The 16,275-nt window shown below is 36.9% G+C and overlaps 2 protein-coding genes across 2 annotated transcripts in view; one reads left to right on the top strand and one right to left on the bottom strand.

Annotated features, from left to right (window-relative positions):
* Positions 1–229: 229 nt before the first annotated feature.
* On the bottom strand, positions 230–3,797 carry trub1 (TruB pseudouridine (psi) synthase family member 1). Its single transcript, XM_007259273.4, has 8 exons — positions 3,644–3,797; positions 2,689–2,787; positions 2,531–2,586; positions 2,145–2,226; positions 1,772–1,844; positions 1,484–1,623; positions 984–1,040; positions 230–880 (listed from the first exon to the last, which is right to left on the bottom strand). The coding sequence occupies exons 1-8, from the start codon at positions 3,768–3,770 to the stop codon at positions 615–617; spliced, it is 900 nt and encodes a 299-aa protein (XP_007259335.3). The 5' UTR covers positions 3,771–3,797; the 3' UTR covers positions 230–614.
* A 2,519-nt stretch (positions 3,798–6,316) lies between these two features.
* Positions 6,317–16,275, top strand: part of ablim1b (actin binding LIM protein 1b) — a 94,142-nt gene continuing 84,183 nt past the window's right edge. The window contains exon 1 of the mRNA XM_049464601.1: positions 6,317–6,544. Coding sequence (XP_049320558.1) covers positions 6,532–6,544 — 13 coding nt within the window. The 5' untranslated portion in view covers positions 6,317–6,531. The remainder of the gene's footprint in view (positions 6,545–16,275) is intronic.

The following is a 16,275-nucleotide window of genomic DNA, read 5'->3' as shown; positions in this document are numbered from 1 at the left end:
AAAAAGATCAAATAATACAAAGGCACATACCTCCAAGTCTACATCTTTGCGGTTAAAACATTAGCCCTACTACCGTTAACAATAACAGGCAAAATATGCCAATATCCTAGAATGTAGCAGATTGCAAATTACTATATTTAGTATAGGTAATCATCTAAGATGTAGCTTTAATATAAAAGTACTATATTAAAAGTGGCCTCTTAAAATCATCTTTCAACAAAATTCAGAGTTAGCATCAAGAACATCTTTTTAATCACAAATATTGATCAACCAAAATGTCACCAGCAGTCACTGATCAGAAATAATCTGAACTAATAAATAACACTTTGGATAAAGGCATCAGTCATCCGAACACTGTTCTAAACCAACAATACCATAAAGAAGCCGTGTATAACTCAATACTTTTAGTTGCAGTAAGTGGTCACTCGCTGCATAGTTACATTCCAAAATCAGCACTTAATATTTGTTTGTAAAGCATATAAAAAAGGAATGATGTCACAAAAAAAAACAGAAATAAAACAAAGATTCAGAGTTTGTGGTCAAAGGCAAGCCATTCCCTCTGTCACTAAAGGAAGAGAGTATACTGAGATCTAAGGCTCTGCTAGCACCTCCCTCTAGTCATTGTGATCTGCACTGGCACCTTCAGCTGTGATGTGATTGTGATCTCCAGCAGAACTTTCAGAACCAGGCTGGGTGGGTTTCCTGTGTGGTTTGTTTTTTTTGCTGTTGTTCTGCTGAGGCGCAGGCTCTGGGCAGGGCTGTAAGGACTGGGAAATGTCCTGGAAGGTCCAGCGTTCCTCCCTCAACACATGTTCCTCCAGCGTAAACTGACCCTGCTTAGTTCTAATCAGTTCCCGAATATGAGCACACGAGGACAGAGCTGCACGGAGGGTGGAGAAAACAAACACTCAGCCTTAGAAAACACTTTTTTTTAAATATGTAAAAGAACAGTATAATCAAAGGAGACATTTTAGCATATGTACCTTTTCCCAGATCATCCACCAGGCTTCTGACATAAAACCCTCCACCACACTCGACATCTGTCAACATGAGGGGGAAAAAAAATACATACCTAATTAAATAAATAAGAGTTAAATCAGTTTTAGTATATTAGTGCTGCTAAGCTGGACCTGTGCAGCATATAGGGAATATAGGAAAATATATAAATAAATTAGACTAATGGAATGGTTAATTATTTTCAAATATTTTTCTGAGTATTTTAAAACAGATTTGAAAAATATCGGATTTGTATTTTTGTAATTAGCTTTTTAGAATCAAGTTTGTTTGCCTCAGAATTCAAGCATCAATTTTGAAAGAAGGCCAACTAGAAATGTATTTTTATTATAACTTACATCCCTGGCATAATACAGCTTTATCACTACTCTTATTTAATAATTGACATACATACACACACAAATACATCTGCAACCAAACAGGATAAAAAGACACACAAAAGCAAAAATAAAAAAATATCTGTACTAACCTAAAGTGAATAGTGGTGGATTGAAGTCTTGTAGTGTGAGGTTGTAAACTGTTACTGGTCGTGCAGGCTTAGCCTCTACTTCTTGCCCTTGCTTTAATAAAACAGAAAGACGCTTGCCATCTTTTTTCAGTGCTGAATACCTACAAGATAGAATAACAGGATTTATTAGTCATCAACCATATAAATAGAAATCATGAATGAAACTCTTCATTGCAGCACATAGTGTGTACTTAAAATCATAAACCAAGGAATTACATCTCCTAGTAGAAAGGTGTAACATGGACTTACAGAGGAGGGACCTGCATGATTTCCCCAGTAAACTCCTTCAGCTTTTCTTCAAAAGCCTCTCTTGTAATGTGATCTGGAAGAAAAAAAAACAGATGTTATTACTTCAATAGTACAATCTTGGTTACTTCTACAAGTACAACATTAGGGATTTAAATTACAGTAGGCAGACGCTTTTGTCCAAAGCGACTTACAATAATGATGTACATTTAATAATAGAAGACATAGAAGTTCAAGGTAAAAAACATTTTAGGACGGGCCTAAAGGAGGCCAAAGGGGTACACTGGGATAGAAGAAGAAAGGAGGGGAAGAAGGAAATGAGGTTAGAAGTAGTTTGTTACATTACATTACACTAAAGGAAAAATGCAACAAATACCATAGTTATTCTCTTGAACAACACTTCCTGTACAATCCAGAGTGTCAGTTGCTTTGCCCAGCTCTCCAACCGCAGTGTATTTCTGTGATTTATAAAAAAAAAGGAATTTCAGTCTCAGTTAAAATATGTACACAAAGCATGTATATTGAACATTACGACCACCTCCTTGTTTCTATACCCATTATTAATTTTCAACTCCACTGACCATATATGAGCATTTTGTAGTTCTAGAATTACAGACTATAGTTCTTTAGTTTCTTTAGTCTAAATACAAAATAATTCTCTTTTTGTCATATTAGTGGAGAAGAGGTGGTCACACTATTATGCTTGATCAGTGTACATCTATTTACTATTTTCAATAGAAAAATAAATAAATTAAGATGTACCTTAGACCCAGCAAGCATTGTGGTGAGCATCTTGGTCCCTTCACCTATTCCAACCACTGCAGGAGACAAACATTTGTTTTTAAAAAGACATTGCTCATTGTCATGTTTTCTTTATGTGATGGTTTAATTGTATTTAATCATATTAACATTTATTTTACCAAGAACACCAGAAGCATTGCTGTCTAAGGTCCCACCATGGCCAATCTTTACAGCTTGTTTCTTCCTCTTTCGACAGTTCGGATTGGCTACTCCAGCCTCTGAAAATATTAACATAAGTAATTTAATTAGTAACAAAAATAGAAAAAAACACAACACAAGCTTAGGGCTTTCACAAATTAATTTTAGTTCTGATTAGATTCAAACCTTTCGCCAAGTCTTCTTTAATAACCTTAAACTGGCCAGCTCATTAAACTATATCAATAATACAATAAAATATAATAAAAATAAATTAATTCATTAACATTTGATCGTTTTCTGATAGACTGGAGTTGTTTTTTTGCTTGTTTGATTGTTTATGTTACACTGTGTAACATAAAAAACGTATATCAGTTAGGTAAATGAAGTAGCAAAAGAAGCAAAATAAGCTAAAGCTTCAGCCTATATAAAATACTTAAATGCGAGACTTACAGCTGTTTTTTTATTATTATTTACTTACTTTGTTTATTTGTTTCCTGCAAAACAGAAATAAACTAAACTAAACTAAAACAGTAACGTTATACATCACATCACCTGGCTACTGCTTAGAAATGATAAATGTTTACTGATGCTTTGTTTTCAAAGAAATAAGCAATGTAAATTGCCTTCTAGGGGATTTTATCAACCATGCATTAATTATAATAATGTAGAATTTCTGACACTAAGTGTTAAACCTGTATTAAACTGTGGGATGTGATTAGAGGTGGGAACCAAGGTCCAGAAAGTAAGAAACCATCCCACGGTTTTGTACCAACTGCCTGGGCGGCTTTGTGCAGCAGAGACACCCACGCAGTTGGTACAAAACCCTGGGATGGATTTTAACTTTAGATGTGATTCAGAGCAGTTTAGCTTTAGCGGTAACTAAATGAACCGGTTCTGTACAGAGAGCAGCAGCAATAGAACGCTGTGTATCGTTACCTTTCAGAAGCTTGTTTTTAAGCGTGTTTAACACATCAGCAGAGGTCGGTCCCTGTTTCTTATATATGGAGAAAATCCCGTTTAGAGAGTTTAACCTAGATAAAGAAACGCTGTTGACATTAGCCATGCTGTTCGGCAGTCAGGCGCACGAAGATGACGTACCCAAACGACGGGGTCCCTTAAATTATTGTGTAAAAAAAAATAAAATAAAATAAAAACTTTTATATTGTACTCGGAAAATATTTTACTCATAAACAAACATTGTTAGACGCAAAACCGAGCTTCCCTATATATTTAATTGGGTATAATTCACAAGTTTGTACCTGCCAAATTACATGGATATTATGGTAATAATTAAATAAATGTTTATTACTTTATTAATTTATTACTGCATTGTCTACATTGTATATTAATATTAAAAACATAGTACATATTATATTTGGCCTCCACATTCCCCTGATCCAACTGAGATGGTGATTTGGGATGAGCTGGAGCTTCACAGCGTGAAGGAAAAGCAGCAACTATTGATCAGCACTTCCTGTATAGCTGTAATGTCCTCAATAATACATTTACAATGTAAAAATAAATAAATAAATAATGCAAACATTAAATGAAAAGAGGTTTGTCCAAACTTCTGACTACTGATAGTTAAAAATAAAAAAATAATAATAGTAAAAATAATAAACATATATATTCATGAAAAATGTTTATTTATTTATTTATTTATTTATTTGTTTCAGAGATATATTATTTTAGCTATTTCACTGGAACAAATTAATGAGTGATGTAGACTTATAGTGACTAAATAAAGTAAGTTACATTTAAAATATTAACGTTACACAGAAACTATAACTTACCCACAAACCATTATTTGACTAGTTTAAACATAAAAAAATAAATATCTTGCCCCTTTGTGAATATTGTAAAATGTAATATAAACATATTTATTTTTGTACTTGTTGCTTATTTATTGCTTTTATTTGTTAGTTGTTACTTCTATGTGTTTAACTCTTCCTCAGAAGGATGCCCGTGTGTTTTCTGAAAGGTGGCGTTGTTAGGTTATCGACTGTAACACCGGCAGATGGCGGCAGGAGCATTTCTCTGCGCTTTACTGCGACTTCTCTCCCGGCAATGTGGAGGGTTGAAAAGGGGCGACAGTTTACTTTAGAGTTTAATATGAGTTAAATTGAAATGTTATAGTTTTCATAGAGATATCGCAATAATCCTCACCGAAACAACAGGCCTCAGTAGCCTTATATTAAATATTGGCATAGCTAACTAGCTAACAAAAAAACGATAGTTCCAAATCTAGCTAACGTTAACTAGCAAACTTACTCTAACTAACTCTAACTAGTTAAGTAACTAGCCAAGCTAGATGGTTAGCTAAAAAAATAAAATTAACTCAAGCTTATAATTAATAATAACTTTATTACGGCATTTTATCATGTTTTAGTGGAAATTAACTAAAAAGTCAGAGGACAGTTCTGACAGCTTGTTTTATCCAGCTCCTGAATGCAGTGTAAACTGATAGATTAGCTTGATGCTAGTTAGCAAACTTTTGTTTTGAAACTGTTATACTCAAAGCTGAAAACAAACATAGTAGCTTCACAATATCAAATGTGTAAAACAATATATACAAACAATAGTGTGCACAGCACAGGAATACAAATATTGCTATATATAACTAAAATACAGCTCTGGAAAAAAAATTAAGAGACCACTTCAGTTTCTGAATCAGTTTCTCTGATTTGCTATTTATAGGTAAGTTATATGTTTGAGTAAAATGAACATTGTTGTTTTATTCTATAAACTACGGACAACATTTCTCCTAAATTCCAAAATAAAAATATTATCATTTATAGCATTTATTTGCAGAAAATTAGAAATGTCTAAAATAACAAACAAGATGCAGAGCTTTCAGACCTCAAATAATGCAAAGAAAACAAGTTCATATTAATAAAGTTTTAAGATTTCAGAAATCAATATTTGGTGGAAAAACTCTATTTTTTAATCACAGTTTTAGTGCATCTTGGCATGTGATAAAAAAAACAGCAAATATTTTAGAAAAAAACGTTTTTAAACATTTAAATTGCAAATAACTAAACAGAAATACCACAGTTAAATATCAGTTAGCTAGCTAATTAAATGGGCAGACATAATGAGGCTCAATTACGGTATATTATTATATTATGTTATACTGTCGAGTAGTTCATTAGTTCATCTAGGTACAGTAACGTTATATAGTACAGTAAGTGAAAAGGCCGCTTGGGGGAGGTGATTACTCACCTGACTAGTGTAATTCAGCGTGGGTAAAATGTGAGGACAAGATAACTGTAGCTGTAATCTGCCTCTGAGAAAGTTTGACCCTCTTTTCACCCTCCCTTTTGGGGTGGTGTTTGCATTGTTATATAGCTAGCCTTTTTTCTCACTTTTTTATTTTTGACAACACATATCAGTCTAAATAACCTGACTGATAATAAGATATCTAATGGGGAGTTACTATAGTGCTTTCGTTACAGTAATGGTGCTGCACACACTGCACTATGGGCTATGTTGTATGCTGTACAGGACACACTCTGTGGTCAGTAATTCAGTAGTAATAAAGGCATGCTGTGTGGGTAATTCCGGTGGAAAGCCTGCGCTAGCTACAGTCAGTCAGGCAGGCAGGAGTTGGGTGGGCACGCCCATGGTGGAGGCAGGCTCTCTGCTCTGTGGAGTGTGTGAGCTGCATGTCCGATCACACGGATACAACACCGTCCAGCTTATGCAGACACACACGTCCTTTACCAGCCCTTTCTTCACAGTGGAGAGACTGCATTCAACCGTGAAGACGGGCTTCTGACCGTGGTCTGTTTTTCCCTGGTGGAGAATCCCTGATTTCCAGCGTCATGTCTACTAGAGGTGAGAGAGCTTTCTATTAGTTTTCATTGCAGTCTCTCTCTCTCTCTCTCTCTCTCTCTCTCTCTCTCTCTCTCTCTCTCTCTCTCTCTCTCTCTCCCTCTGTGCTGTGGTTTTCAAGTTTCCAAATGTAAGATGTTTCATTCAAGCTGTCATCCCTATAATATAAGCTAGGTTTATGGAAACTGCCTTAAACCTTCAATCTATCAGTTTCGAACTGCACTCTTATGTCACTCTGAATGATCCAGACTGTAGTAAATCCATTTCAGAATCTTCAAACTCATATCCTGATCAGAAAAGCTATAGCTATATAACTTTCTACGTGCCTCAGATCCAGCAGTTTCAGTCTCTCTATAATAAACACACACTGCATTCCTAGCCCTGGCAGGTGTCTCATATCAGAACTGAGTACAATAACGGTGAAATCCTATTCTGAAAGTTATCCAGTCATGTATGGCAGATTATTTCCAGCTATTGTTGTAGTTCTTTCGCTGTACTGTTTTGTTTTTTTAAGCTCTCTGATTTGCTGATTATCAGCAATCATATTTGTATAGTAGTTCAGTTACTACAGGAGTGCTCAGCAGCCCTCTTTATGTAGATTCACATTCCTGCAAGTTTCTCCAACTTAAATCTGACTCACCTCAAGCAATCAAGTAAAAGTACTGAAAATAAGAGTTGCTTTGGATTCAATCGCCAAGATAAACAAAATACAGCATAACAACAACATTTTGAAGAATTATATCCTCAAACTCTACATTTAAGGATCACACACTTGTCATGAGGATGGTAATATTAAGGGTACTTCTCCAGTGCTTTTAATCAGGAAACACTTTTTCTCACAGGGCCATGTAGGTTTTCCTTCATTTACAAACTGCATTTTGTGTTTACTTGTGTTGTCTTTGACTAGTATTTAAATTTAGTAAAATATTTAAAATATTTAAGAGTGACAAACATGCAAAAAATAATCAAAATATAATCATAATAAAAATCATGAAGGGCGCAAACACTTTTTCACAGCAATGTAACTATTCACTGTTTAGTTACAGTTTTTAATATGGATTCAATAAACTCTGCCATGAAAATAGTGCTAATAACCCAACATATACTCATTATTATTAGAAAGAAGGAATGGATCATGATAATGTATGGATGTATGTAGATGGAACAGTATGTAGACTGGGCTACAGTGCTAAACTATTTAGTGCATTTGTTTATCTACAAATATTGTATATGTGATTACTATGTATGTCTAATCCAAGTTAATCTAATTTATTTTTTCACATTTTAAAATTATTTATTGGTATTGGACGGTGCATCCTTAGTTATTCATATTAACATTTAATAATAAAAATATGACATATTATTCAGGCGTTCCTACTATGTTAATCAATGAGTGGAAAACTATACTATGAAACCTGATTTTTATGTGTGGTTTCCCATAGAGATTCTTGATATTTAAGGGGTTAAGGACACTGTTGCGCTTTTGATTTGATTGGTCTTGTTTGTACCTTTTAAGGGTGAACAACAGTCCCTGTGGACAAGTATTGCCAATAAAATAGAATAGAATAGGGCTCCCTGGAGCAAATTAACATAAACCTATTGGTACCAAACCAGATGCCTGGCTTGTGCCAGAGGGTTATAAAGCTCCCCAGCATTGAGCTGTGGAAGAGTGAAACTGTGTTCCTGGAATGTCCAGAAAAAGCAAATAAACCAAATGAACCCGAGTGAAAGCGGAGAATCTTCAAAAACAGGTATGACACACCAGTAAAACCTCTATGTTTGTGTTTGTTGGTGATGGACGATGTCCTTAATTGGTAAGATTCTGCAGAACTGATGTTGCTGTTGATTTGTGCACAGTGAGGGGAAGAAGGGGTGAAAGGCAGTGTGAGCAGTCATGGAATGTGTCTAAATATAGTATGACCAAAAGTCACTGGTTTTCCAGTGCACTACTGTTTTATGCATTTCTCAGCTGTTTCTTAAACCAGTTCAGGGATTTGGTTTGTACCATGGCCCTGTTTTCAAACAGTGTATTGGTTCTACTTCTAACCAATTATTTACGTTAAAGTTTTTAGTTGGAAATCTTTAAGTAGTGCAAAATGTGTAGAGCAGCTGCTGTTTGGTGTATTATTGAGGCTCCATCCTGGTCCTAGAAGGGGCTGTTTAACATTGGAAGTGTCCAGTTTCCTCTAAGATTATTTAACTTGGGCAAAGCCCCAGTAACATCCCTCTCCAATGTATTCAACTGTTTTTTCTATGTTCTCTCCACAGTGCTTAAGCCTTACCTATGAGCCAAGGGGTCACACATTTGTTTCACATTTGACCTGTAACCTTTTCCCCCTGGATTAGTTGACAGTGCTTTACACAGGTGGTCTCTTTTAACATGCAATCAGCAAGGTCACAGTGATTGGCCCTTACACGCTCTTGAGAGCAAAACAAATAAATCCACACTGACAAATCTGATGGCTTTTTCTCAACCACTTGCTTCTGGACATCCTATCTCCTCTCTCACACTATCTCTCTCTCTCTGCCCCCCCTTCTTCCCTCCCTCCCTCCCTTCCTTTCTCTGGATCGCTGTCAACCCACAGGGAAGCCCAGTTAAGGCTGTCAGATGGAATCAGTGTGAGGATCTGAAAAGTAAACCTTGTCTAACAGCATCAACAGAATAACCTTCTAGAAAGGTTTTTTTAGTTTTGAAGCAAAATATGATGGTGACTGTTTCCTTTCAAGTTTCATGTTTCATGATTTTTATCCTATTTCTGCTACTCTACTTTAACACTGTTTTGTGTTTAATTGTCTCAGTCCAGTAAAAGTTACATCCATAGTAAGATGTACACTGATATGCCACATGTTATAGGAGAGAAACGTATGTCTTGTGTATCCCATGACTTTTGTCACGTTATCAGTGGGAGTGCCTTCCAATGATGTTTTCAAGTGAGACTGTGTTTTAAAGAAAAATGTAAAATACTCACACAACTTGGAATGTCCACTATCAGGCCCCCTTTAACTTTGATAAATCCCGTTGCCTTGCCATAAACACTGGCCAGTGTTCATCCTCACTCACAAACTTATACCAGTGTGGGTGTTCCCAGGCCATTCCCTTAATGCAACACTTTGTGTTGATAATCAATTTGCAAACACCTATCCCATGACTTCTGTCATGTCAGTGTATATGGCATTGTTGTTGCTGTCAGGTGTATTAGTCAGGTCTTGGTGCTTGTGAAGGTTAAAGAAGAAGACCAGATGTCTTTGGTCTGTTTGTACAACAGTGCCTTAAAACAAAGGAGAATTTTCAAATCTAAGAATATAATGGTTGTTGAATTCAGGGGCCCTTCAGAGGGAGAACAAACCTTAATGCAGTGAAAAGGTGCTGTCAAAGTTGAGTTTTATTGTGTTTTGTCTTTTAATAAACATGGATTTTTTAATGGCAGAAGTGTGGTTAATAGGTTTTTCCAGTGAGTTCATTAGAACTGGAAATCATTAGATTTTCTTGGCAAAGGTCAGTGCTGTGAGAAGTACTGTAGTCTTTTCTTAGGTTAGACTGATTTCTAATGTGTCGCCACACTAAGTAAGTAAGAGGGATATTGGGAAGGGATCAGTTCAGAAGATTAAGCAGTTGGTTAATTGATTGATTGCTTGTTGCCCAAAGTGTTTAATGGGTGCACAGTTCCGTACGGCATGTATGTGATTGCAGATTTCAGATTCCATAAAGCCTACACACATTCAACACATTTGTGTCCAGTGTAATATGCTATTTGACATACTTTTTAATGTTTTAGATGCAGAATGGTGTTGTTAGGCAAGTTTAAGGTGTTCTTAGGAATCCTTAGGAGTCATCTTTACATGTATGCTGAATTTTCTAATAAAGTACTTATTATTAGAGTGTACTATATGCTGTTCAGAGACATATTTTTATTTGTATTATTTTGACCTGTTTTATATAAACAATAGCACAAACTTACAGATGTTGGACTGTATACAGTGCCTATGAAAAATAATACCTTTGTGACTGTCAAAGTTAATTATCAATCATTTTGAATTTTGGAGAGATGACATCAATATATCTTTTCACCTTTCTCTCGTTACAGCTGCTGTTTTGTCTGTGTGGCTTTAGCAGACCTTGGACTTTAATATAGTCTGTAGTGAATGACAGGATGAGGTCAGCAGGAATGGTTGCTATATAAGGTCATGCAGTAGCATTGGCCACCCCTGAGTGCTTTGTCACCAAACTCAGCAGCTCACATCTTTCTCATCTGTGTTTTGGAATAAACATGAAAAAGTACAATGGATTAAACCCATGATTCTCTCTTCACTTAGCAACTACTAGCAACTGTGTTTCTTCTTCTCTGCTTTCCATCTTAAGCTAACATTGATTTGGACCTAATAAAACAAAAAGAATAGTGTAAGTTAGTTGCACTTGTGCCAAAACCCTTTGGTGCGTGTCCAGTATATCTTGCTTTTAGCGTTGTATGTCTGCCATGGTGCTAGCTGTTGACTCTGAGGGGTCTGGGTCTCTGGTGAAGGCCAGTTAGGTCCTCTGCAGGCCTGCGGCACTGGTGATACTGGCCAGCGGAGGTGGAGCTCGGCTACTGACTGCTGAAGTTGAAGTATAGTGAAAGCAGTGGGGCTTTAGCTGTTGTTCCAGGCTTAATTAGGTTTGATCCCACCAGGAAGCTGCCCCCTTACTCCCTCTCCTTTCACAAGCCGCCCTCAGTGGGCAAGGCCCGGGTTCACTGCATTCCAGTCACTGAGATGTCACCCCTCAGCAGTTGTTCTGGATAAGTGGCACTTTGGGGGAAGGGGAGACAGTGTAGAGAGTGATGGGAATTAGCAATTGTCTTTTTTTTTTTTTCCATTTCCGACTTGGTCACCTTTATCATTTTTGTCTTTGTCTTCTACTGTGCTGTGTTCTTGATCATTTTCTTACATTTTGTCTTCTTCTTTGTCTTCTTCTTCATAATTGAATTTCTGTATCAACTGTTTTTTAAACATTTCTGTTTTATTTATGTATGGTATTTAAATCTTCATCCTAATTCCAATGACTGAACATTCTTAATAATTAAAATATAATTACTCTTAAAAAGAGTGTAAATCCATTAATATACTGTTGTATTATCAAAATATGTGTGGTCTTAAATGACAATAATATTGTTTGTCATAATTATTTGTGGGACATATATCAACCAAACAAAAATAACTTTCATGGTCGGCCTATTTGAGGAAAAGGATGGAGAGAATGGTTCCCTGTGTTCCTGAGTGAAATTACTGGTAGCAAAAAGAGGAAATGTCCATGAGGTCATGAGCAGCCACTGCAGCTGGAACCTCACAATGGGTGGTGATGACTGTGTGACTGTTTTAGAAACATGGTTCTAGGTTTTTCAGTATTCAGCAGGTGATGATTAATGAAAGAACATAAAGTGAACAAACTTTATAATAAAAGCTTATTTCTCCTCACAGTTTCTGTTTACCTCACTCCAGTTCAGACCTTCAACTCTTTGTGTCACTCGTGTAAGTGATTTAGTGTGTGTAGATCCTGATCTTCCACACTACATTGTTCAAAGCTCCTGTGGGCATCAGTGCACTTATTTAAAACAATGGCAGGAGCTGGACCTCACCCTGAGACTGGGAGGCTATTGGCTGTTTGTTTGTTGTGTACTGGTGATAACCTCAAATTGAACTGGCAGCATAGGTACGCTGGAGACAGATGCATGTTTGTGCCAATAGGGCATAATGAGACTATAATATATTGTTGGGAAGCAAAAAAACTCGTATCTCCATTTTCACTTTGTGACATAATGTGACTCCAAATGTGATAATGACCAATAGAAATGCATCAAAATGTCTTGAAATAAAAACATGTGATGAAGTTAAAGAGTTTCCTGCAATAACTTAGGCCACTCAGCTCAAATATTCCTGCAGATGTTGCAGTCGGGTTGAAGTGTTTTTGGAGTGTCAAATAGCATTCCCCCCATTTTCAATCAGGGATAAGTCTCTTGATGTGACTGGTCATGGCAAAGAACCGGTGTCTTTAAGCCAAGCTCTTGAGATGGCAGCAATATGTGGACGAGCATTATACTGTTGAATAGCGCACCACAGTGTGAGTGTTTTGAAAATTTAGTTATTAACAGTATTTAGGACTTATTAGATATGGTGGGGATAACTGAATATACTGAGCTTCCTGAGAAATTAATTATTAAACCACAGAATCAACACACTCATTATTAGTGGTGCAGGAAAAAATCGATTCGAGGTCGAATCGCGATTCTAACATTGAATGATTTAGAATCGATTCTCATTTTCAAAAAATCTATTTTTTTTGGATGAAGCTACTGTCGCGCGGAGCTCTTTAACTGTCCTGCGGAGGTCAGCTACTGTCCGGCAGAAATCTTTAACTGTCCTGTGGAGCTCTTTAACTGTTAAAAAGCTCTGCAGGACAAGATGAGCTCCGCGCGACAGTAGGTGAGCTCCGTGGTACAGTCAAAAAGCTCGCGCGACAATAGCTGAGCTCCACGGTGCAGTTAAAAAAGCTCCGCGCGACAATAGGTGAGCTCCGCGGTACAGTTAAAAAGCTCCGCGCGACAGTAGGTGAGCTCCGCGGTACAGTTAAAAAGCTCCGCGCGACAGTAGGTGAGCTCCGCGGTACAGTTAAAAAGCTCGCGCGACTGTGCTCTTACTGCCTCTCCCTATAAGGTTACAGAGGGGTGTGCTTGATAAAATCTAGTGTAGTATCTTCTCTGCTTGTTACATAATTATAGCCTATCTAATGTTCCACTATTGATCTTGTGGCTGTGTTACTTTGATGAGTGTTTTCCAGTTTTAACAGTGTCTTTCTTTTAGAAATGAATTCAGGATTAGTTAACCATGCTAGAAATTAGCCATTTATTATTGTTGCACTGTCACTATGTTGCAAAAGATTTAATACAGTAAGGAACCTAAGTTTATTGTTTTAAATAAATGTTTTATTTGTTTTCAATTGTCCTTTCATCTTTTTATCTTCTCACATAATTTAAACAAAATTTATAGGCCAATTGAATTGAAAAATCGTTCCAGAATCGAAAATCGTTTCTGAATCGAATCGTGACCCCAAAAATCGGAATCGAATCGAATCGCCAGACACTGAGAGATTCGCACCCCTACTCATTATGCATGTAATGTACATGTGTATGAGATATAAAATACAGTATATGTATTATATTTATCCCTTGCAGGTGTTTGAGCACCGGACGGAGTCCATCATTTTGATTCTAGCTGACCACACACTCCTGTGCTCTATATTCCCCCTGGGCTGCTGATTCTGTGCTTCTACGCTAAAAAACTGCCATCCTGACTAACACTTCATCTGCGCCAGGCCCCTGAGCCACTCACACACTGCAAAATAAATGCCCAGCTTCATTTCACAGTTTATCTTACAGAGCATTAGCCGAATGTTTGGGTCCACATTCTCCTGTGGTCTGCACTGTTTCAAGTTGAAGCCCATTTAGTTTCTTTAGCTTATCACTCCTCAGACAGAAGTCCACTTGAAGTTCAACAGGGAAAGAACTGTCTGTATTTTTGGCAGCTAGACAGCTTTTGTCTCAATTATTTCCTGTGTTATTGTAGAAGATATGGCTATGTGTAAACCCAGTCATCCCTCTCATAATAAAGACCAATTACATCCTGTACTGTGATCCAAACCTAATCACTGGACGTGCCTGTTGATATTTAAATTCATGCATCAAGTCTGTCGGTTCTTATTTATTTGAAGTAAAACACACTGAGAGGAAGACCCTGAGCTTCAATGTCAGTAGTGAACATGTAATGGTAATCTTATGGTATCAGTGTTTCCAAAGCAGCATTAGGATGCTTTGTGTAATCATGAGATTTTTTATTTTTTTATCTTTTCATTTGCTCTCCGTGTTTTTGTGTGTGTGTGTTTTGAGAGAGAGTGAAATAGAGAGAGAGAAGTAAAAGGGAAAGAGATCTTTAGTTATAGTGTAGATTGTGCTCAGTCGTATTTTTTTTACCATGCTTCTGTTTTTTTCACTCTGTGATGTCAGAACATGCCCTTCATTTCTCCTTTGCTAGATCTGCTGGAGATCTTTTACTCTCCATGGGGCTCCTGAGTGGCACACCCATAAAAACACTCTCTATAAACCGGTGAAGCCCTGAATATAGCTACAGCTCACAGCATATCAGATAGCTGAGAGTTCAGTAAGCTATGCTAGTGTCAGAGTTTTCACCTGTCCAGTTATATACTGAAACTGATCAAATCAGGCTTTTAAAAAAAGCTGTATAATAAGTTTCTTTAAGGTGGTCAAGTCAGTGTTGTTTTTTTGCTCAGATTTGATCCTTGTTAGTTTACGTTTGTGTTTATAAATGACTCATGTAAGAGTTGAGGATTAATAAACCTGCAGGCTGACCACAATAACTTCAGGATGCCTTGGCTCACTTTGGCATTTAAAGAACAACTTGGCAAGGGTAGCATCAGCGCAGATACAGGTGTGGAGGGTTCCTCAGTGGTTTTAGCATTGACCCTGTTATCAGCAGATCACAGATTCAGTCCCCAGTGATGTCACAGCCATGGAGTCCAAGTGAGCATAATTGGCTTTGCTCTCCCAAGGGTCATGGTCCCCATTTCTTCATTCATAAATCAGCACAATTCTAGCAGTTGTGATCATTTATATGCTGACTTTGTGTCCAGTGACATTAGTGGTAGTTAATGGTAGGTGAAAATTCTCTATGATGAATTGTGACAGCTGGTCCTAACTAATGAGTGGGAATTGGAAATGACATTGTGAAGAATTCCACTCTGCTTGTAATGTTTGTTATACTTCTTGTACGTATGCTAAAAAGTAGCTATGCAGTCGATTTAAAACTACTTCTTAAGACTTGAGCTTTAAATATTGCATATTTGAATGCAAATAGAAGAATGAATGTAAGGGAATTCAATTAACATTAGTGGTCTCATTTGCTTAAAAAATGAATTGTAATAATCACAAAAGTATTCTGTGATAATGAATAAAATAATGATTAATGTATTGTAGTTTGCTTGACAAACAGACCGGGGTTTTTTTTTTTACTTTATTGTTACATCTCAGGTTAGCTCGAATGCTTTTTTAAATTAGAATCATAGCTGAAAGATTTAGCATCAAGGAATTGTATGCATGTGAAACATAAGAACAATGGAGAGGAAATGAGTGTAGGTATGAGATTTAATCCATATCAACAGTGGTAACGCTGTCGCTGTGTTTACATCACTAAATAAAAGCGTTGTCACGTCATTAAGTTGTGTAAAAAGAGTAAATTCAGGGAGGAATTTGGTAACCAGATGCCATGTTAACCTCACCCCCAGCTTCCTAACTCATAGCTAAAGTATTAAGATTATCGGAGCACCATCAGCCCAGCGACACAATACTGCTTAACTGCACGTATTTAAACCAAGTACCCTCAAGGTCTCTCTGCACATTAATGATGTCACTAACATGTGGTCATGCAGAATGGTAAGGGCACCATTAAGGCTAAAGATGATTTGCTGTGAACAGCTTGTCAGATGTTCATGATTAAGGCGAGAAGGTGACAAAAAGCCAAATGCATTTGTACGACTATTCTTATCGCCACTAATGTCAGGTTTTCCACTGCAGCCATGCTGCAGAAACTGGATGCTGATGACTATAATGGGTGTATAAAACAGAACACATGTTTTGGATCTGATTGAGGTTACATTACCACAAATTACTTATGTATCGATTCAAGAAACA

This window comes from Astyanax mexicanus, chromosome 15, assembly GCF_023375975.1.
Source record: "Astyanax mexicanus isolate ESR-SI-001 chromosome 15, AstMex3_surface, whole genome shotgun sequence".
Taxonomy (NCBI): Eukaryota; Metazoa; Chordata; class Actinopteri; order Characiformes; family Acestrorhamphidae; genus Astyanax; species Astyanax mexicanus.
This window is presented reverse-complemented; position numbering and strand designations above follow the sequence as displayed.